This window comes from Lynx rufus, unplaced genomic scaffold, assembly GCF_022079265.1.
Source record: "Lynx rufus isolate CCGP_SWC_20201006 ecotype Redwood Valley unplaced genomic scaffold, mLynRuf1.p SCAF_2, whole genome shotgun sequence".
NCBI lineage: Eukaryota > Metazoa > Chordata > Mammalia > Carnivora > Felidae > Lynx > Lynx rufus.
This window is the reverse complement of record NW_025814834.1, coordinates 217008020-217028987: the sequence shown is the minus strand read 5'-3', so window position 1 is coordinate 217028987 and position 20968 is coordinate 217008020. Positions and strand designations below refer to the sequence as shown.

Sequence of the window (20968 nt, the reverse complement as noted above, 5' to 3'; positions counted from 1 at the left end):
AAGGCGTAACTGGTTCTCAGCTGGCCGCGGTTTGGCAGGCCCCCCGCCCCCCCGCAAACATTGTCTCGAGGTCTTTTTGTTGTCACCGCCCAGGTGGGTGCCACTGTCCAGGGATGCCCCAAACACCCTACGGGGCACAGGACAGCCCCCACAACGAAGAATTTTCCAGCCCCCCATGCCAGTAGTGCTGAGGCGCAAAGAGCCTGATCTAACTACGTTGCGTCCCAGAGTGGAGTCGGAGTGGACAGACGCTTTCGGGTCAGAAGGCCTCATGTTCATTCACTCGTTCATTCATTCTCCCACCCGCCCGCCCATCCGTCCATCCGTCCACCCTACAGATGCCCATCGAGTGCCCTGGGTGTTCAGGCAGTGGTAGGTGCTGGGGGCCAGCTGTGAGCGAGTCTCCGCCCTCACGGAGCTGATGTGGGAAGAGAAGCAGACCGTACACTGCGGTCTGTGCCCCAGGATCGCGGTGAGTGCTGTGGAGAAGGCAAGCAGGGTAGGAGGGCGGGGTGACGGGGTCGGGGAGCGGGCCGAGCTAGGGAGAGGGGGCCGTTCTCTCTGGCGATGCCACGGGGGCAGCGCCCCGGAGAAGAGGGGAAGGTATCCGACATCCGAGGTGGGAGCTTGCTTGATGCGTTCGAGGGACCGTAGGCTCCAAAGCGCTCGGGCCGTAAAATGCCGGGTGAGGCGGGAGGCCCGGGAAGGTGCAGCGGCAGACGCCCCCGACTCGACGCGTTCACCTGCACCCACCGTCTTGCAGCCGATGGACCTGGACGCATCTGTCTTCTCGTGAGTGTCGAGGTCCTTCGCCACGTGGCTTCCGTCACTCCACCACGCGACGCCCCGAGCTGCGGCCGGGGCCCCTTCCCTTCGCAGCCGGGTGGGCTCTTCTCCCCAGGCCGTGAGCGCTAGCTGTGTGCGCCGGGACGGGGGAGGGGGGGGCCGTGGCCAGTCCCTGCTGTACCGGCCCGCTGCCCCAGAACTGGGCCTGGCCCCCCCCTGCACCCTCACTGCACGCTCCCTGTGTTTGGGGGACACAGGAGACACGGACCACAAGTCCCCCCAAAGCAACGGGGTCCTGGGGCCGTCGCCGGCAGCCAAGGAGGGTCTGGGGTTTACCGGCAGCTGACGTGTCCCATCCTCTTTCCGACGAGGCAGGGACAGTAGGCGTGAAACCCCCAGCCTTCTGCGGGCCGCCTTCCCCACCTCCCCATGAGGGCCATGGGCTCCCCCAGGCCTCCCTCAGTGCCCTGTTTGTTGCCCCCTGGAGTTGAGGAGGCTCCTCTGGGTCCCAGAAGCCCGGGCCCTTCCTCTCCGTGGCCCCAGTTCTGGCCCAGGATCTCTGCCTGCTTCCTTGTCTCCAGTCTACCCTCCCCGCCCAACCTCCACCCTGTAGCTGGGGGAGCCAGAAACATGCCCGAGTGTATCCCTTGCCTCTGGCTTCCCAGAGCCTCAGCAACCAGCTCTAAACTCCTCATGCCCCACCTGGGCCCTGACCGTCTTCCCAAGCCCATCGCCTCCGTCCGGCTCCAGCCTCCCGTGCTGCGGCCCCAGAACCCTCTCCACCACAGGGGTCCTCTGTGCCTGTGCCCACGCTCTCCCCGCAGGTGAAGTCTTTCTACCTCTTCGCTGCCCATCAATTTCTGAGTCGACTTAGCTCCGTCTAAAACGCCACCTCCTCTGTGCAGCCCACCCTGGTTGGAATCAGCGAGTCCTCTCTCTGTGCCTTCATGACATGCCATTTTAGCCTTGGTAGTTACAAGCTAAGTGAGGTAGGTCTCATCCTCCCTGTTCAGTGTGTAGGTGAAGCAGACAGAATTTGGGTAACTTTTCTTTTCTTCTTCTTTTTCTTTGCATTTATTTTTTGAGAGACAGAGCACAAACAGGGGAGGGGCAGAGAGAGAGGGAGAGAGAATCCGAAGCAGGCTCCAGGCTGAGCCGTCAGCACAGAGCCCGACGCGGGGCTCGAACTCACAAACCGTGAGATCGTGACCTGAGCCGAAGCCGGACGCTCAACCGACTGAGCCCCGCTGGCGTCCCCGGGTGACTTTTCTAAGTCACACAATTCCTTTGGGCCTCCTGTTAGTCCCATGCTTTTCCTGAGACTCCAGACTCCTCCTCCCCCACGTTTATATTGCTTACAAGACCTTTAGATTTTTAAAAATAGGTGGTTTCGGTTGGCTGTCCTGCGGTCTGGGCTGGTTTTGTCCCGAATGGTCACATCTGTGAGTGAGAAGCAGAGAGGCTCCCCTCCCACTCCTGGCTGGCCGGGCCTCGGGCCTTCTTCCTAGAACTTTCGAAGTAAACAGAGGTTTGCTCTTACACGTGGGAATCTGCCCCCCGTCCGTGGGCGGCACAGAGCACAGGCCGCCCTGAGGCCAGCACCCGAATCGCTGCCCTTGACCTTGGGGTCTGTTCCCAGCAGATGGCAGTGGGAGCGGCCACAGGATCCAAACCTCGAGGAGGCCCCGGACCCGCTGAGAGCCACGCCCACTGGGTTTCCACATCTCAGAGGATCGCTCTCTTCGCTTCGAAAAGGAGCCGTGAGGACGGCGAGGACAGTGGCCACTGCTCACGAGCCCCGGAGTCCTGCCCAGGCCGTGTGGCGAGCTCGGCGGCTTCTTCAGTCTTCTGGCTTCATCGCCCCCCCGCCCCCCCCCCCAGTGAGGGGCAGGGGCTGGTTCCGCTCCGTCTCGCAGACCGACCTGGACCCCGACACAAGCACACTAACTGCCTGGCCCAGGTCACACAGGGTCCCACCCTGGTACCAGGGGCCTCGGACTCCGGCCTCACGCCGCTTGATGTTTCTGGAGCGAGTGTTGGGCCGCCGCGGTCCCTTCCCCCAGCCTGTCTCGGCCTGGCTGTAAGAGGAAAGGGCGAGGAAGCCTTGGCTCTGTGGGCCGGCGATGAGACGGACCCTGTCCGAGCCGCTGAGGCCCAGACACTCCTGACTTCGCCAGCAAACCTGAGCCGTCGACTCTCGTCGCTTGCTGCTGCTTGGGAATGAACACACCGCCTCTGCCCGCGGGCCCAGGGGCCAGTCACGAAACCACAGCCTCCCCCGTCTGGTGTCTGCCTTCCCAGGCTGCTAGACCCTGGTCTGGGATACGGGGACTGGGTGAGGCAGCAGCCCCGCCACCCATCACACCGGGCCACAAGTCTCGAGGGAACGGAGGTGGCTTCCCTGGAATGTGCCAGAACTGACAACTGCCAGGCCCCGCGGTGCGGTGAGGCGCTCCGCTCCTTCCTGCCCCCCGGTCGTGTTTACGGGGTCTGCAGGTGCGTGCCGTGCCCCCGTCCTGGCTGTGAGGTCGGAGGGCAGCGGAGGACCCTCTTCCTGGAAGACTCGGGAGGAGAGGAGACGTCCAGAGACGGGGCACATTTGGGGCACGGGACCCTCGGGGCAGCGGCAGCTCAGGGGGACTCTTTAGGGGGCTACTGAGGCCACCGTGCCAGAAGTCGTCACTGCTGGGGACGTCCCACGGGGTGATCGCCACTCAGTGTTTACTGAACACCCAGCGTGGGGACTGTGGCTGAGAACAAGAGAAGCGGCTCCTGTCCTCCCATCGTAACATCCATGCTGGCCCTTGGCCCCCAGATCTTGCCCCTGCTCCTGGGACCTCTTCCGGTGACCCTTTGCCCAGAACACCCCGCCCCTTCACCTCTGACCCACCAGCCTGGCTGCCGGACTCCAGGAAACGTCTGTTCTTTTCCAAAATACTCGACATCATTCCTACACATCTCTCCCCATCATCGCAGGGCCGGGGACCTCGACAGGTCCCTGCAGCCAAAGCAGCGGATGAGCGGCGTCAGGGCTTTACAGACAGCGCCACCTGGCGGTCAGGACCGGGAGTGGCAGCGAGGACCGAGTTTCGAATCTATTATTCCGTGGCCCAGCCGTGTAGCTGAGCCCGTGCAAAGAAGGGGAGCAGAGGGGACCTGGGAGTGACATGTGGTGGCCAGGCACGTAGAAGACACCAGCCCTTAAACAGCTTGTCCTCATGAGGTTGAAAGCGTCTTCTAAGACGTGCCTTAAAGTCCCATCTTTAATTAAGTCACTACATTGAGTGCCCACACCCTAGGGGTTCCCCAGAGGCCACCAGCGGGTGCCCCCTCCCCAACTGAATCCCAGGGCCGGAGCCGGAGGGGCTGTGATGTCCCAGAGCAGGCACAGCTGGTCAGGGGGAGGCGGGGTTGAGAGCGGCTTGAGGGAGAAAGGGGGCCACTTCAGGTGCCACAGTAGCGACCAGCTCCTCGGAGGGGGCCCAAGGGCACCTCACCTCCACCAACCGCTCCACAGCGCATCTGGACAGTGTGCACCACGGAGTCTCCCTCTGCAAGGGGGCCCTGGTGATTCAGTCAGCAAAGGTTTGCAAAGCAAGTGCCTTCCACCCACTGGGACCCGGTCCGGTAACGAGGCGCCCGAGGTAAGGGGAGCCGGGTTGGGGTGGGGGGGACACAGGCACAGCTTCCGCAGCCTGGGTCCCCGATGTGCCAAAAGGAAACAGTTACGACTCGGAAGCTGTTCCTGGCAAACGCAGCTACCGGAGCAGCTGCCTTGGGTGAGAGCACCGGGGCCCAGGACTCAAGCTGCCAGAGCGCCCCAGGGCAGCTGGGAACCCAGTGAGGACCCAGGGGAAGGAGCCCTCGGATACGGAGACCTCCAAGGGCCAAAAATGCAGGACAAAGAAGCCAGTGAGGGTTCACGCGCCCCACGGTAAAGCATGCGCTCCTGAGCCACGGGCTTCGGCCACGATTGCACCTGCAGCTCCGACGGCCCAACTCCTGCCGGGCCCTGCCTTCCACAGGAGCCCCAGGACTCCAGAGGCTCGCTTTGTCCTCAGCCTGAGGAATCCAGCTGCACGGCCAACGCTGTGGCCCGCCTCCCCCAAGCAAGCTCGTCTGATTTTCCCCGGGAGGGGGCGGGGAGGCCAGCGTCCCCTTGGTGTCTCCACAGGCCGGCGGGAAGGATCTGCTCGGGGGTCGAGGGCCGGACAGACACCTCCACTGGCCCCGGGGCCTGTCAGCTTGACCCCGCGTGTCGGGTGTAACTGGTCCTGCCCGGGTTCCACAGGTCTTGAGTTCGGAGCCGACCGGGTTGGCCAGGAGAGGCCAAGGGTGATAGCTGCTCTGTGTCGGTGCCAGATCCCACTCAGGTGCTCAGGGTCTCACCGCGTGGTCTCCGGAGACCGGCGAGGGGCGTCCCCAAACGTCTCTTGAGCTTCCACACAGCACTCCGGCCCTGACCCTCACCCGTCGGCCGTCTGCACTCACAACTGTCCAGCTCCGCGTTCCTGGTACTCGAGGGTCACCTCCACGTGTACGCGGGAGGTCACTGCTCATCTCTCTGTTGTGCATCCTCACCCTACAGACAAGCGACCTCCATCTTACACAGGTGGTGCCCACGCGGGGCACCCCGTTCACCTGTGCTCACCAGAGACATTTATCGATACAGCGACCATGCGCCCAGCCCTGCAAAGTATCACTTCCTTAGTTTGCAGCAGGTTGGGAGCAGGACGGGAGGGGCTGCTGAGCCACCACGGCCAGGCTGAAGATCCACTCGCAGGGACCCACGGGCAGAGAGAGGGGCGCCCCAGCGCCAACCCATCTGAGGAGCGTAGCTAGTGACGAGGGCATGGCCAGGGGCACAGTGGCCGGACGGCGGGCCCTTTCTCCTTCACGTGGATCCACTGACACAGGCCCCCTGCCTCGGAAAGGGTGCGTGGCAGGGTGGGGACAGTGGCCACAGCTGTCCACACCGGAGAAACTACTACAACCTGTGCAGCTCTGATGAGGGTCCTTTCTGCAGCACACATCCACACATCCGTTCACAGACACGCAAGTCTGATCGTTTAACCTACTTGAAATTGGTATTCATAAATTCAGGTCTACGAAATGTATTTTCGTAAAATACAGCGGATAAAAGACCAGCAGGGAAGGCACCTGGGTTCCAGCTGCTTCCCCCTTCCCTCTACGCCCCTGGCCGCTCCCATCCTGCCTGTTCGTCCCTGACCCGGAACGACAGTCACCTGTGCCCCCTCTGCGGGCCCCGCGACTTTGTCCCCCCTGACTACCCAAGCTGCTGAGCGGGACTCCTGCCGTTGGGAGGACACAGAAGCGTCTCTAGGGCCACCGATGTGCAGGCCACCCGGGACCCTCTGGTTGGCAAAGTTTTCTCGTCCAAGGTCAGTAGTTCTGACACGTGCCGTTCCCCAGGCCTTCCCCACCACGGGAGTCTGTCTGCCTGGTTTGAGGGCAGTTTATCAATAGTAAGTGCTCTGGGCTGCTCTCACTCCATCTCCCAGGACATCTAGAAACCCATATTCCAGATGGAGAGGTGAGCGTATAAATTTCCAGGGACAGTCTGGAAGCTTCAAGAAAATGCCCTTGCCGGTCGCTGAAAGCACGGCCCGAATCCATTCTGAGGACTGCTGCGTCCTCACGGCCACGTCCACACCCTGCAGGCCATCTGCTGTCCGTCCCTCTGCGATGGGGTGATCCCAGAGAGCAACTCTGAGGGTGGGCTAGGGCACTGGCAGGCCTCCAGGAGAGGGGGACAGGGGACAGGAGTAGGAGGCCACCGCGCTGGTGGGTGGCTCAGACCTCTCCTCTGAGCAGGGGAAGGAGCTACACGCCCCTTCACCTGGGAGGCTGCTTGCTCCTGGTCCCAGGGCCATCACCCCCAGACCCATTCTGCTGCTTGGGTGAGCTCACTGCAGCCACTCAGGCTGGAGCAAGCCCCTGGCAGCACTCAGCCAGAGAAACCCTGCCCTTCCCACCAGGCATGGCAGACAGGAATCTTTCCGGAAGCTGCTTTGGAGGGCAGGCGAGCCGCGTGCCAGTAACGGCGGGGAACCGGGCGCTCCCCTCCGCCCCTTGCCCGCCCTGGGGGACCTAGGTGGAGGGCGACTGCCAATCTCCCCACCCGCTCCCAGGAATGAGACACAGTCCACCGGTCAACACCCAGCTGTTGTAGTGTAGCTCGGTTTTATTTATGTCCACAAATATTTCAAAAAAATTACAAAAGACTCAAAATGGAGAGAACACAGAAGTCACGATTTCTGGGTGTCTACTCTGTTTACACTGTGTTATCTCATGGCAAACTACTCATATATACATTTAGCTTCAAGATATATATAAACGTAGCAAATCAGAATGTACACTCTGCTCCTGCAGTGAAACAAAGCTCAATCTTGACAACATTCAACAAGATACATACAAAACACAGAAAAGCAAAACCAAACTTCAAACAAAAGGAAGGAAAATCCAAAAGGAAACCAAGGGGTCGGGCTTCAAAGACACTGTGAAGGTCTGGGGCCTCCTAAACCAAGTGCAGCTGACCAGGTGAGGGTTTCGGGTTGCAGGTTTTTAAGTGGAAGAATCTCAGTGCTTCACCCTGGGATATGGGGAAAGAACCAAAACCGAACAAGAAAACGCCTGCAGACAGTTTTCAAGCGGAGACTTTCGAGTACTTCACTCCGTCTCTTCTTTGGAAAAACGGAGGACACAGAGAGGCGGCAAAGGTTTAACTGAATGGCGGGCACTGTGTGCCACCAAGAGGAAACCAAAGATGTCAGAGAAGGTGGGGGCAGCGGGGCAGGGGCTGCAGGAGAGCCGGCCCGCCCCCCGGAGGAAACAAGTGCCTCGTGCCCGTGCGGCCCCAAGTCTGATGACACAGGGTTCATCTGAGCTCGCCTCCCCTCTAAGGAGCTAAAGTTAAGGCAGAAATGGAATGAGAGAAAAATCAAAGGAGAGAACCACGAACATTCCCAACAGACAAAACAATCCTCTATCTGTCCCGACTGAAACCGGACGTAGTTTTAACAGAAACTGGAAATGGCCCTGATGCAGGCTTGAATCCGGAACCTGGATCTGAGCTCACACCTGCTGGCTTCTGGGTCAAAGCGCCAGCCTCTCTTCCTACCCCGACTCGGCTCCAGCCCTAGACACGCCCCACATCCACCGACCCACACGTGCTCTTGTCATCCCACAGCTCTTGGATGTGACTCCCAGTCTGAGGGGAGAGGAACGGGGAAAGGTCACATCCTGACGGAACACTTCATCAACAGGCGCAGACACCCCCCACGCCCGGCCCCGCTCTGGAGAAAGTGCATCACGTCCACAACTAGGAAGGAGAGGCGGGCCCCCTGCAGAGCAGCCCGAGCCCTCAGAGGGGCAGCTCCCAGGCAGAAGGAAGCCATTCCGACCAGGAACGAGAGCAAGAGGGGGACTCAAACGGCATCCCCACCCATAACCGTGCCAACTCCGGGCCTCCCTCAAGCAAAAGCGGCCTCAGGCCGTGCGGCAGGGGTGGCCTGGCCTCAGTGCGGGAAGATCCTAGTGATGACACACAACAGGGGAAGTTTCTAACAGATTCCTTTGGCAAGCGTGTGCTATTTGTAGGGAGTCGTTTTCTGGTTGAATTTTCTAGAATGTTTACGAAATTGTCAGAGTATTTAAGAAGGCAGTTCATCCAGGACAGCCAAACGTGTGTGCATAGAAATGTATAAGGAAATCTACAGTCAGACACACAGAAACATGTGCTTTCTATCCCGTGGAGACAGAACAAGGTGGACACTTAACTCCGGCGCTCCTGGTACAAAATAAAAAAGGTTCGATCTAACAAATATCCGCACCTCTGGCGAAGCACAAGCTAGGAACAGACAGAAGTGAAAATCAAGGCAGCAAAACAAAGAAACGGTTTGTAACATCGTCCCTGCAAACCCCTGGATGCCCACTGCTGCGACCAAACCTCGTCCCAAGCTCCTGCCCGTTTGCAATTAGTAACGCCCATCTGTTCCCTTTAATTAAAGGGATAATTATATATAACTTTTTATTAAAAAATCAACTCTGTATTCTGTCAATAGCTGGTAGGAATTCACAATTAGTGACATGGCTGGAAAAAATAGATCAGAATAGTTTGTGGAAGAAAAAAAATGCCATTCTAAAATTATTTATTTACAGACGTAAAAAGCCATGCTGCAGAACTTTCTCAAATTATGAAGATTTCCTACAATGTATTAAAATAAAAGTTTTTTTAAAAATTATAGCTCTTGGATTCCAAACTCCTATGCCACCTATCTGCAGACCTCGTGGGCTCTGGGACACACGTGGCTGAGTGTGTCTGCACACACAGTGAAGGGTGTGAACTGGATTCTAGCACCTACCAAGAAATCAAGGAAGGAAAAGAAAACTAAAGCCAAACCCCAAGATTGCAGGGAAAGTTTTCTGAATGTTCAGTCCAGTCCAGGACTCACTAAGTTTCTGGGGGACTGTCATGCAGGGAGACCCAAACCAGTCTCAAGGTATTCTCTCTACAAACAAACACTATTATGCTGATAACATTTTTAGTTGTGGGGTTTTTAAATATATAAAGAAATCTTTAGAAGATATTCTTTTTGCTTCTGTAGCTCGTATTGTATGTAAAAAGTCCTGTTTCTCCCCCCAAGAATTGGGGTTTCCACAGCCAGCGTTAACAAATAAATAACTTATAACTGCTTGTCACCTTCTTTCTTCAGTCGACTAGAAAGGGAAAAAAGGGAGAAAGTATTCAGCACCAGGCCTGGGCAGGTGTGACCAGGCATGCAGCTCGAGGGTCCAGGTGACCAGAGTGGCCTCTCGTGCAGCCGACCCTCCCCTCGTCTCCCTCCCGTCAAGATGGCTCCTTGGGAGTCCCCTCCAGGGCCAAGAGGCCGGGGCCCGCAGAGCCATGGGGGGCGGGGGAGCGTGGCCTTTGTGGAAACGGGCGAAGCACACGGTGGGCACGGCCAGGAGGGGCGACCGTCAGGCTGGGTCAGTGGCCACAGGTGGGACAGGTGGGAGCCTGGGCTCAGACAGTGAGGCCCTCCCTCCCTCCCGGCCTCTCCCCGCCTCACCTGTAATAATCTTCCTGACTTGGTAGGTGGCCACCGTGCATGTGGGGGTGTCCGTGCAGCCACTGCTGCTCCATGGCCAGTCTCTGCAGCTCTGCTGACTGGGCATGCATGGCCTGCAGCTGGTGGGCCGCAGACATGGGGGGTGGGATGGCCCCAGGCAGGTCTCGGGGGTAGGGGGTACCTGCCAGACACAGAACGGCCTTTGAGACGGAGGGGCCAAGGGAGCGGCCGGGACGCGGCTGGCGAGGGGGTCAGGTCAGGAGACGGCCTCCCGAGGCGGGGAGCAGGAGGGCTGCTTACTCCGCAGGGACCCGGGGAGCAGGTACTGCTCCTGAGATCCCCTGACCCCAGGGGTGGAGGCTGGGGGAACACGGATGGAAGACACGCTCCCTCGTCCTCAGGCCTCGTGGCTCAGGCTCTTCTTCACAGAGGTCCGCTCTGACCCCGCAATGTGAATTCGGCGCCTCTGTTGTTCCTTCACGTCGCACTGCCCTCGTCCTGGCTCTTATGCATCTCTACCCATCCCCCCCCCCCCCCCCCCCCCCCCAGCTCTCGGGAAACATCATCGGGTATTTGCTGAAGACGTGGATGAGGGAATGAACGAACGGGACATCAGACACCAACCCAACTCTCGCACTGGACCTGGACCCCTCCTTCCCCAGGTGCGTTCTTACCAAAAACTGGATGACGAAGCATCTCGTGCTCATGGGGGGGCTGTCCAAGCAGAGGGTTGGGGAGGGTGCCGGGGGGGTAGGGAAAGCGAGCCAGGTGAGGGCCAGCGGTCAGGGGGTCAACCAGCGGGTGCACCGGGCCTGCTGAACCTAAAAGAGGGGCAGAAGTCCAGATGCGGGGGGTGCGGGGCGCCGGGGCTCTCTCCGTGTCTGCCCTCCTTGGCCGTGACTACCGGTGGCTTCCTCCTCACCATGGCCGGCTCCTGGCCACCAGGGCCACCAAAAGTCCTGACCCACGGTGGCTGCCCTCACCCCCACCCGCAGTAAAGTTCCAGAAAGCAACAGGGAGGTAAAGAGCCGGCTATTCACACACAGCCCCTCCGCTCGCTCCTGAGCATGGCTAGGGGCACAGTCTCCCCCCCCCCCCCACCGCCACCGTCTTGCCGAGGACCCCATGTCATCAGAGCCCACCCAGCCCAACACCCCAGGCTTGCCCTGCACCTGTCAGGTCCACCGGAACCCGAGGGCCGCTCGGGTCCAGCCAGCGTTTCTCGCCCAGCTGCCAGCCAGACTGGCAACGCTGCCCAGAGCTGCCTCCCTGGCCCTCTGCCCAGAAGCTGGCGGGGTGAGACTCACTAAGCCCCGCTTTCTCCTCTCAGGCCAGGTGCCCCTGCTCGCCCTGTCCCTGCGGACGTCCCTGCCCACCGTCGAGCCCGCTCAAAAGTTGCCGTCTTGGCGAGCTTTCCTCTCTAACAGCAACCTTGCCCCCAGCTCCCCTGTTCCCTGTCCCCGCTCTGCCGTCCTCCAGAACACGCGCTGCTTTTCACACTCCAAGATACGCTGACTGACCGCTTCTAGGCTAGGAAGGTAACGCGCGTAGGGCTGTTGTCAACACTGACAACTGTGCCCGACACATCACGGGCACTCAAATATCTGCCAAGCGGATGAATGCTGTATGAACGAACGACTGCCTGTCCCCATGCGGCATTAGGACACATCCACCGGCCACGGAGCTTAGCCCATGCCGGGCGGCAATGAAGTTCCAGATGTCAGGACTGTGGGGTAAACGTGACAGCTCCTCGGCTTCCCCAGAAGCATCCTCGTGCACGGAGTCCGGGCTCCCTGCATCGGGGCTGGGCGCACAGGTAGAAAGAAGGTGCAGGCCTCCCCACCTCCGGTCCTGCTCCATCTGTCACCCGCCTCCCTAGTCCGGAGGCAGGTCTACCTGCTTGGGAGTCCTGCACGTGGGCTGTGCCACAGGAGCCCACGGCAGGCGCCGGCGCCCCGGTGCAGGCACAGCCCCCCTCACCCCAGCTGGCCGGTCGGCGGGCCTGGGGGAGCTCTCGTTCCCAGGGTGGACAGAGAGAGCCGGGTGGTCCTGACCGGATGAGCCAGCAGAAGCCCAGGCCCCGTCCCTCAGTGGGGAACAGAAGGAATGTTCTTTTTAAGTTCTCACTCAAAGATTCCCTAGAGCCTCCCTGGTGTCCCATGGCCTCGCCTGGGCTCCAAGGCCCCACCTCCCGCCCTGAACCTGCCTCAGTGAGCACAGGCTGCTTCCTGCTATCCCTGGCACCGGAGGCACAGGACCAAGAAACGAAGCTTTAACCAGGAGACCGCAAGCTGAGGATTCCCAGACAGATGCTGAACGTCCTCAGGTCTGTCAGGAATTGAGGGTTCCTTCGGGAAAGAACTGCCTCCGCCTCTGGACAGCGGCTCTGCCCGTCTGGTCCGTACCTTGTCAACCAGAGCTCAGCCCACAGCACCCTGTCACAGCCCGGCCCGGGGGGGCACCCACCTTGATGGAGGGGGTCCTGCTGGTGGAGGTGAAGGTGCGAGTGGATGTGTGAGTGCTGGTGGTGGTGCGGAGTCACGTTGAACATCTGCAGGCGGGCCAGGGGGTCGCTGGTCAGCGAGGCCATGCGCTCAGCGTGGATCCGCTCGGCCGCCAGTCTATCAGGGTAGCTCATCTCAGGCCGCAGCTGGGGGCCCGCCAGGGCCAGTCTCTCCCGCTCCAGGGGGTTCAGGCCCGGGTGGAAAGAAGCAAAAGGGTGGGGGCCCGCAGCGGGGGGGATGGTGAGGGCGCTGTGCCGGGCGAAGTGCTCCATGGGGTTGGTGGCTGGGTGCAGGGGATCCAGCTCCGGGGGCTTCACCTCGAAGCCCGGCTTCATCCTCTCCCGCAGCTCCCGCTCGCGGATCTCCCTCTCCCGGATCTCCCTCTCCCGGAGCTCCCGCTCGCGGATGGTGGGGTCCACGTTGTAGAGGCCGGGCATGTGGTAGGCCAGCAGGGGGTCGGTAGGGTTGAGGGGCATGTAGAAGGGGTGGTTGCGGTTGGTGGGCGACATGACGTGGGGCCGAGCGTACTCGCTCAGAGTCCGAAGGGCGGGGGTGTCGGGCCCGATGTACGGAGGCACCGCAGCAATGGTGGTTGGTGGCGGCTCGAAGGATGGCCGCATGTGGCCGGGACCACTGAGCTGGGGGTCGCTGAGGCGGCCCTCGTGGGCCGAGCTGGACGCCTTCTGCTGAAGGAAGGGGGCGGGGGTGTGAGCGGCGGGTGCCCAGCTGCCGGCCTGTACCGACCGGCCAACCTGGTCCCTCCTCCGCAACACCAGGGGCCAGCCCCAACCATGGCCGGGGACAGGCTTGGGCCGCAAGCACGCGGTCTGGGCCCCGCTGGGACAGCCCGCTCTGCGCTTTCAGCTTCCCTCGCGCCCCAGCCGGGGCTGTGCCTCTGAGAGAAAAGATCACGCCCGCGGGCATCCGAGAGTGCAGCTGAGACAGTGAGCCCCAGAGCGGGGCTGCCTGGCGGACCCCAACTTACGGCCGCGCGCTCCGCCTCCCGCTCTCGCTCGCGCTCCCGCTCGCGCTCCTTCTCCTTCTCCTTCTCGCGCTCTCGTTCCTCGCGTGCTTTCTGCTCAGCCTCCCGTTTGGCCTTCTCGATGGCCTCCTCCCTCTTCTTGGCCAGTTTGGATCCCGCCAGAGGCATGAAATACAGGTCCGTCCGCGCACACGAGTTGTACCCACGGTCCAGGTGTTTGTAGAACCTGGAGAAGGGTCACATCTCTCGATGGGGCCCTGCCGGGGCCTCCGCCTGCCCCAGCCGCCCAGCCTGGCCCTGCCCTGGCTGTGCCCACGCTCCGGGGAAGCCAGTACCTGGCCGACTGGCTGGCATGGCTGGGGGTGTCCACCACAGTGGGCTCAGGGGACGGGCTCCTGGGCGGGGGCGGGGGACTTTCGGGCTCCTCGGCATCATCCAGAGCCTCTTCCTTGATCTGGACGGTGGGGAGCGGGCAGGCTGTCCCCCCGGGGACGCCGCCTCCCGAAGAAACGGCGGCAGAGCAGGGTGGCGGGGCTGAAGGGCCAGGCCCCGCGGGCGGGGTGGAGGTGGAGGAGCAGGCGGGGGGAGTGATGGGAGGGGGGCCCCCAGGGACAAAGGGGTGCTGAGCAAATGGCGGCTGGGGAGGCACCTGGTGGAGGCCTGCTGGGGGGTGAGCGGCAGGGGGCAGGCTCTGGCTCTGGGTCAGCACTGGGGGCTGGGCAGGGGAGGAGGGCAGGGGCTGGCTCTGCGGCATGAGCTGCAGGGGAGGCGGGTGGGCCGAGGGAGGGTGATGCGTGGACAGCGAGCTCAGGGGCTTCAGTGCCGGTGGGGGCGGGAGGTTGGCATTCATGGAGAAGGGCGAGGGCCCTGAGAGGTGAGGCGGGTGCTTGTGGGCTTGTGGGGCCGGCAGCTGGGGGATGGGCGTGGTGGGCGGGGGCTTGATGTGGGGCATGGCCAAGGGGGCGGGCGGCAGGGGCTGCTCCCGCGGAGGCTGCTGGGGCTGCAGTGCTGACTGCGAGGCTGGGGGCTGCAGGGAGGCATGAGGGAGAGCGGACGCCTGAGGGGCCTGGGGAGGGAGGCCAAAGGGCTGAGGGGGGCCTGGGTGCTGCAGCAGGGGCCCGGCCTGGAGGCTGTGGGGGCCGCCCGGGCCCTGACTATGCAGCGGGGGCTGGCCGTGGGGTGGGGCAGAGGGCTGGCCAGCCGGCGCGGTCAGGGGCTGCAGCGGGGGATGGGGTGAGGGCAGCCGCTGTGGGTGCAGGGTGGGTGCCTGCTGGATGTGCGCATGGGGAGCGGGAGCCGCTGGGGCCTGCGGCTGGCTGGGGGGCTGGGAGGCTGAGGGGGAGCCCTGGGGAGGGCCCGCAGTGGCAGAGGGCACGGGTCCCGGGGCGGGGAGCTGGGGGGCCCCTGGGGGGGCGGCGGAGGGAGCCGGAGTGGCCGCACTGGGAGCCTGCAAGGCCGGTGGCTGGGCCTGTAGCATCTGCTGCTGGGCCGAAGAGTCCGAGTCGCTCTCGTTGTCCTGGGGGCTGGGGATGCTGGGGGACGTGCTGCGATTGTCCTGGTCGATGTCTTTGGGGTCACTGCTGCCCTCATCGTTGACGCTGCGGCTGTCAGAACTCTCTCCCTCGCCTTCGGATGGCGAGTTGGGCCGGCTGATTTCCTAGGGCCGGAGACGGGAGGGATGAAGCTCTCGGAGGGCAAGGGCTCTCTCTGCCTCGTGCCGGGCGCACAACAAAGGCTCGTGCAGACGAGGCGGCGAGCCTGGCCCCGGCGACCTCAGGTCCTCCTTTGGTCCGGCTGGCGTCGGAGGCCGCTCTAGGTCCCTCCCTAGGAGACAGGGCCCTGCCGTGCCCCAGGGAGACCCTGGGCTCAGGGCTTCTCGGGGGGTGGTAGCAGTCCCTGAGCTACAGTCCCTGTGGCTAGGCTGCACAGCTCACCTGGGTTTTTGTCTTCTTGGAGCTGGTCCTGTCGGCCTCCTCTGTATCGGAGGCCACCTTCTCCCGCTGGCGCTTGGTGCTCTTGAGGGGGGATGAGGCTTCCTCCTTCACTTTCTGCAGTGGGAAAGCCCATGAGGGGCATCAGGCCGAGGGAGGGGGTCCCTCAGCCCCGGGAGAGACGACAATGGTTCGCTGACACCTTGCTCCTGTATTCTGAGCTCCATCTCCAGAAGCAAGAAAGTTCTGGAAGGGACCAGCTGAGGCCGGGAGAAAACAAATATCTGGGGGTGGAAATAACTTGGCTTTGGGGGGAGGGAGCCTTTCTAATCACACCCTACCCTTTGCCTCCGAGGCCTTGGGAAACTTGAGGCAGAGACGGCTCCTGAAGGTCAGTGCTGGGAGCTGCAGCGGACCACCTTTGTCCAGGCCCTGGACCCCAGACCCCAGACCCCAGTCCACAGCCCTAGGCCAGGCAATGCTGATGCCCAGGGCGGCTCCAGGAACGACCCGCAGCCCCATGTCTGAGGGAGCTGAACATCAACTCCAGCAACCTGGGGTGTTAATGAGGGGGCAGGCCCAAGCAGCCCCCGCTACCCTCGGTGACAGGCACCTCACCTTGGCCGACTTCTTCACTGTCTCTGCTTTACTGTCATTGCTGGAGGTGCTGGCAGCGCTGGGTGAGTTCCGGCCACTGGAGCGGATGTCTTCATTGATCGGCGAGGCGCGACCATCAGGGCTGGCTGGCTGCTTCTTACGACCGCTGCGCAGTGTAGACATCTGCCCACCCAGACCAGAGGCTGGTGAGACTGGACCCCAGGCTCTGCTGTGGGCCACCTGGGCCCAGCATACATGCTGGAGCCTCGGGAGCAGACCCACACACCTGCCCTATGGCAGATCCCAGACCAGGGTGCCTGGCAAGTGACAGGCACCTGCAGCTTTTCCTCACGGTGTGGGGGTCAATGCGGACTGAAGGGAGGAACGAGGGGTGAATGGGTGGGTTCACACAGAGGAGACAGCAGTTCTTAACTTAAAATGCTCATCTCCAGGGATGGTCCTGGATGCTGTGCGGTAGAAACGAGCGAGGTTTTCCGAGGGGCAGAAGTTGGCGAGGGCCGTTTACTCTGCCAGGTTCTCCAGAATGGCAATCACACACAGGGTCTGCTTTAAATCACCCCACCCTTCCTGTTTGTTCCACGGAACTGCCCATTTCCTTGCCCAAACCAAACACCTGCTGATTTCATCTGACAGGATGGGAAATGACCCAAAGAGATAAACCGACAAATAATGTGGCTCAGCTCCTAAAACCACCAAGCACTTCGGTTCATTTCTGCAAAGCCATGGGACTCAGAGGAGATGGGGATACAATGATTCACGCCAGTCCATGTGCTGGGTGGCCAGGGCGCGGCAGCCTTGACAAGATGCTAGGGTCAGAGGAAGGTGGACGGTGCCCTCTACAGGCCTGCAAGGGCCGCTGGGGAGGCTGGCCACGGGGGAAGACTCTGGCGGTATCCCTAGTGAGAACTCTCACTCCCAAAGGCCCTGCTGACACATTTCCAAGCTAGAAAACAAAACCTCTTTATGAAAAGGGCTATATAGTGAGGACAAAAATGTACCGAAAGTTTCCAAAACTGGATCAAATACTTATTTTAAAAAAAAAAAAAAAAAAAAAAAAGGCAGCTGCAAGTTTAGGCAGCAGAGACACGGCCACTGCAGGTGTCAGGCTCAGGGGCCAGAGGCAGGTCTGAGGGACTTGGAGAGCACGCACTGAGCCAGAAACTGACGCTGAGTTCAGGACACACACCCCACTGACTCCCTGAGGACGACACGAGGGAGGGAAGGAGAGAACAGAGGCTCTTCCCAGACCCACAGACAGAACTAGTATTTTTGGGCCAATCACTCCTTCAAGGAGGCTGGTCCTCTACATAAAACCGGTCACCTCCCAGCCTCCCGGGAGGCACAAGCCCGGGCATCCTAGTAACCCGAAGCGGCCCAGGTCGCCTGCCCGAGGACTCACCGAGCCACGACTGCGCCGTGTCCTCATGCTATGCTTCCCACTGAGCCCATCGTCTTCCTCTTTGACAGGTTTGAACATGAATGGTGGGGGGTCCACAGGCTTCTCGATGGGGGGGAGCTCGCCGTACTTCTTGAAGTGGATGCGGCAGTCCGTGCACAGGAGGATGTTCTCCCGGCCCCCGTGGTGCCAGTCTTTGGAGGCTGCGTGAGGCAAGAGGGGTGCGGGTGGGGGGCCCCTCCGTGGGCTCGGACAGACACCCGCCGCTCTCTCCCAGGGCGGGAGAGGATTTCAGGAATACCCGCCACCTCCACCCCGACCACGCTGACTGCTCGACAGGGGAGTGACGACAAATACGAACTTCTGCTTTTTCTCAAGTAACCCTGAAGCGCAATGCGGACGTCAAGCCAGCGACTCCCTGGCAGGTCTTCAACTGGACTCACGAGACGTTCCGAACCTGGAAGCGCCTGAACCTGGCCTGCCTCAGCGAAAGCGCCGCCCCCCCCCCGCCTTCCCACAGACCCCCACTTACTGGTGGTGAAGCAGTGGCGGCAGGCGTACCCCTTCAACTCCTGTTCGCTGTCCTCACTGTCAAAGTCATCCTCGCTGGCTGAACTCAGGTCCACTGGGCATGGCAGGAACACAACAGGGATGGGGGAGACACCATCATGCTTGGCCAAGACCGGGACCACCTGTGACCCGTGGCCTGCCCCAGGCTCTGAGCCACCAGAGTCGCCTGGAAGGGGCAGTGTTCACGAAGGCCCACTCTGAATTCCTCAGGGCCGGTGATCAGAACGAAAACTCGGGTGAAGTACCCGAGGGTCTGCCCTACCGTATTTCGGGGGACTGGCGTCACACCCGCATCCCGGAGTGGCGAGCACTGATGCCCACAAACTGGGAATGGGAGCAGGCGAAGTGCGTCCAAGTGCTTTCCCTGACACATGCGGACGTCCCGAGGCGCTCCCTCTCCACCGAGTCCCGCCCCTGCCAGCCCTACTGGGTCGATTCTGGTTTGCATGTCCCACGTAAGCAACCCTCAGGCGGAGCACCCTGGGCCAGGACAGAACCACTGGCCCCGCTGCTGCACGCCAGCTTTTACGGGTTAAGAAGGTATCTGCGGCGCCTGGGTGGCTCGGTGGGTTGAGCATCCGACTTCGGCTCAGGTCATGATCTCACAGTTTGTGAGTTCGAGCCCCGCATCGGGCTCACTGCTGTCAGTCTGTCAGCACAGAGCCCACTTCAGATCCTCCGTCCCCTTCTCTCTCTGTCCCTCTCCCACCTGCACTCTCTCTCTCTCAGAAAACAAAACATTTTAAAATAAAAATTTTTTAAATAATTAAAAAAAAAAAAGTTAAGAAAACATCAAATTATTCTGCATATTACACTGGGACCAAGAGGAGAAAAAGAAGAAAATGTGAATCTTATTGCCAACACAATACCAACGCAGTAACTCAAACAGAACACCCGCCACGAAGTGGGAAATCTCCTCTGAAATTATCGAAAACACCCCAGGACAAGTCAAGACTTACGTTTTTATAAAAAGCTACAATGATGTTGAGTTTACTTAAAAAATTGAAATGCATAAATAATTTATGAACCTCTCCTACCAAGTCCCCCAAGTCAGTGCTACATCCAGGCGCAAGTTTCATACGCCTGCACCACACACATGGTGTCCCCAAGCCACTCTGCGACAAGGACACCTGTGAGTGCAGGCCCAGAACCGGGACAGCGAGCAGCCCCGCACTTACGGAACTCGCTGGAGGGTGGTCTGGAGGGCGTGCTGACGGGTGTGGACGCGGTGCGGGTCTTGATCCTCCTGAACACGGCCTGCCTGCGGTGCCGGCGATGGGCCCGGGAGCTGGCTGCTTCGGGGGTTTTCTTCCAGTAGTAATAGAAGGTGATCAGCTCCCCCTGCGGGAGAGAAGGGCCGGCGGTGACGAAGGGCTCGGGATGGCTTCTCCCTGCCCTGCAGCGCCCTCTTCTGCCAGGAGCAGGAGCTACTTGGGATCGGCTGTGCCGTGCCGGGGAGGAGCGCAAAGGACGCTTTGCTCCTGAGTCGTGAGGGGGACTGGACTTGTCCCCTCAGCCCAGGGGAGCAGAACCTCTAGATATCTAGAACATTCATTCATTCAACAAGTACCTGCTGAGTAGCTGCCATGTGCCAGACGCCAGCATGGAGGTACAGCGATAAACAACCGAGAAAAGGGAAAATCCCTGCCCGCTAACCGTGTGTGCGCACAGATGGTTTCTTCACCGCACTGCACTGAAATCATACAGGTGTGACAAGGGAACGCCTGGCCACTTAGGCTATTCCAGAAACAACCCCTCTCCCCCTCCAAAAAACCCCGACAATTCAGGCGCTCAGGTGGTGGGGAGCCGGGGTCAGGAAAAAAGGAGTTCTCCCCAAACCCAGGAGAACTGCCCCACGGCCTCCAGCCGGTCTGAGTGACCACAGTGGGACAAGCTGGTACAAAATCCTGAAGGTGACGCCCGAGGGCCACGTACACAGGGGCACTGATGCAGAGATGAAATGCCACATGTCACAAGGTCAGTCTTTCGTTTTTAAATTTTTGAGAGAGAAAGAGAACGAGCTGGGCAGGGGCAGAGAGAGAGGGAGACAGAGCAGCAGAGGCGGGCTCTGTGCCGACAGCAGAGAGCCTGATGCGGGGCTCGAAGCAGCGAACTGCAAGATGATGACCTGAGCCAAAGTGGGAGGCTTAACCAACTGAGCCACCCAGGTACCCCACAAGGTCGGTCTTTAAGGTTTTCGTGGCCCAGCAGAAAGGCAGGCAAGACAGCTTTTTAAAAAATACAGCAAGGGGATATGAACCCAAATGCAACCATTAAAAAGGGGCACTTCTGCTGCCCTTGTGCCACATTTGGTTAACCCTGGCTGACAAAGACCGATTTCTTAAACATCCCAAGGTAAAGTATCTTCACCTGGAATTAGAGGGAAAAAAACCCAAAAACACTTAAAGCAGTGAGAGTGCCTAGATCACACTGATCTTCTCTAACTGAATCAATCCTGTGGACAATCAACTTGGTGGACAGTGTATCCTGGAAGTCATCCTGGGAGCAACTCGTGACCCAAGGTTGGAGCCACTTGGCCAGAGCACCACTTAGCCTCATGGAAGGCTCACTGCTTTGTGAATGGAGGAGCCGAGAGCCAGAGCCAGAGCCAGAGCGAGAGATTCTGTTCTCCGGTGACCTGAGATCCATCTAGCTGGAAAGGCCAGTGCTGGAGAGACTGAAGGAGATAAGCGCAGATACTAGGCGACAAACTCTTGTGATTGCCGAGCACCCCATTAGACGAGATTTCATTAAAACACCCCCCAGAAGCAACGGCCTTAGAACACGATGAGAAGTCAGTTTGAAGAGAAGGGGGCAGGTTTTAAGTGGGGAAATGGCTTCTGCAAAGCAGGTAACCCGCGCGTGTTGAGTGCTCACCGCTCAGAGTTGGGATTCTATGCCTGTGCATTTTCTAAGAAGTGGGACCGCAGCTGTTGCCAGACCCTTAAAGGAGCCTGTGGTTCAGAGGAACTTCTGACTGGCTTCCACAGGTCCATAGCATGTATCTCTTGGAGCTGTGGATAGGTTCCAGTCTTTCCAAGTGCCACTCAGCCAAATGCTAGTGACTGCCAATAGTTAACAGATGAAGC

The 20968-nt window shown here is 60.3% G+C and overlaps 1 protein-coding gene across 4 annotated transcripts in view; it reads right to left on the bottom strand.

The window, feature by feature from the left end:
- Positions 1 to 6973: 6973 nt before the first annotated feature.
- Positions 6974 to 20968, bottom strand: part of RERE (arginine-glutamic acid dipeptide repeats) — a 423597-nt gene continuing 409602 nt past the window's right edge. For 3 of the 4 annotated variants that reach the window (XM_047083211.1, XM_047083213.1, XM_047083214.1), the window contains 11 exons: positions 19058 to 19220; positions 17842 to 17934; positions 17313 to 17512; positions 15914 to 16075; positions 15299 to 15412; positions 13700 to 15021; positions 13368 to 13590; positions 12345 to 13068; positions 10553 to 10699; positions 9879 to 10059; positions 6974 to 9525 (listed from right to left, as the gene is read on the bottom strand). In XM_047083211.1, coding sequence (XP_046939167.1) covers positions 9492 to 9525; positions 9879 to 10059; positions 10553 to 10699; positions 12345 to 13068; positions 13368 to 13590; positions 13700 to 15021; positions 15299 to 15412; positions 15914 to 16075; positions 17313 to 17512; positions 17842 to 17934; positions 19058 to 19220 — 3363 coding nt within the window. In that variant the 3' untranslated portion in view covers positions 6974 to 9491. The remainder of the gene's footprint in view (positions 9526 to 9878; positions 10060 to 10552; positions 10700 to 12344; positions 13069 to 13367; positions 13591 to 13699; positions 15022 to 15298; positions 15413 to 15913; positions 16076 to 17312; positions 17513 to 17841; positions 17935 to 19057; positions 19221 to 20968) is intronic. The other variant, XM_047083212.1, reaches the window with a different exon arrangement.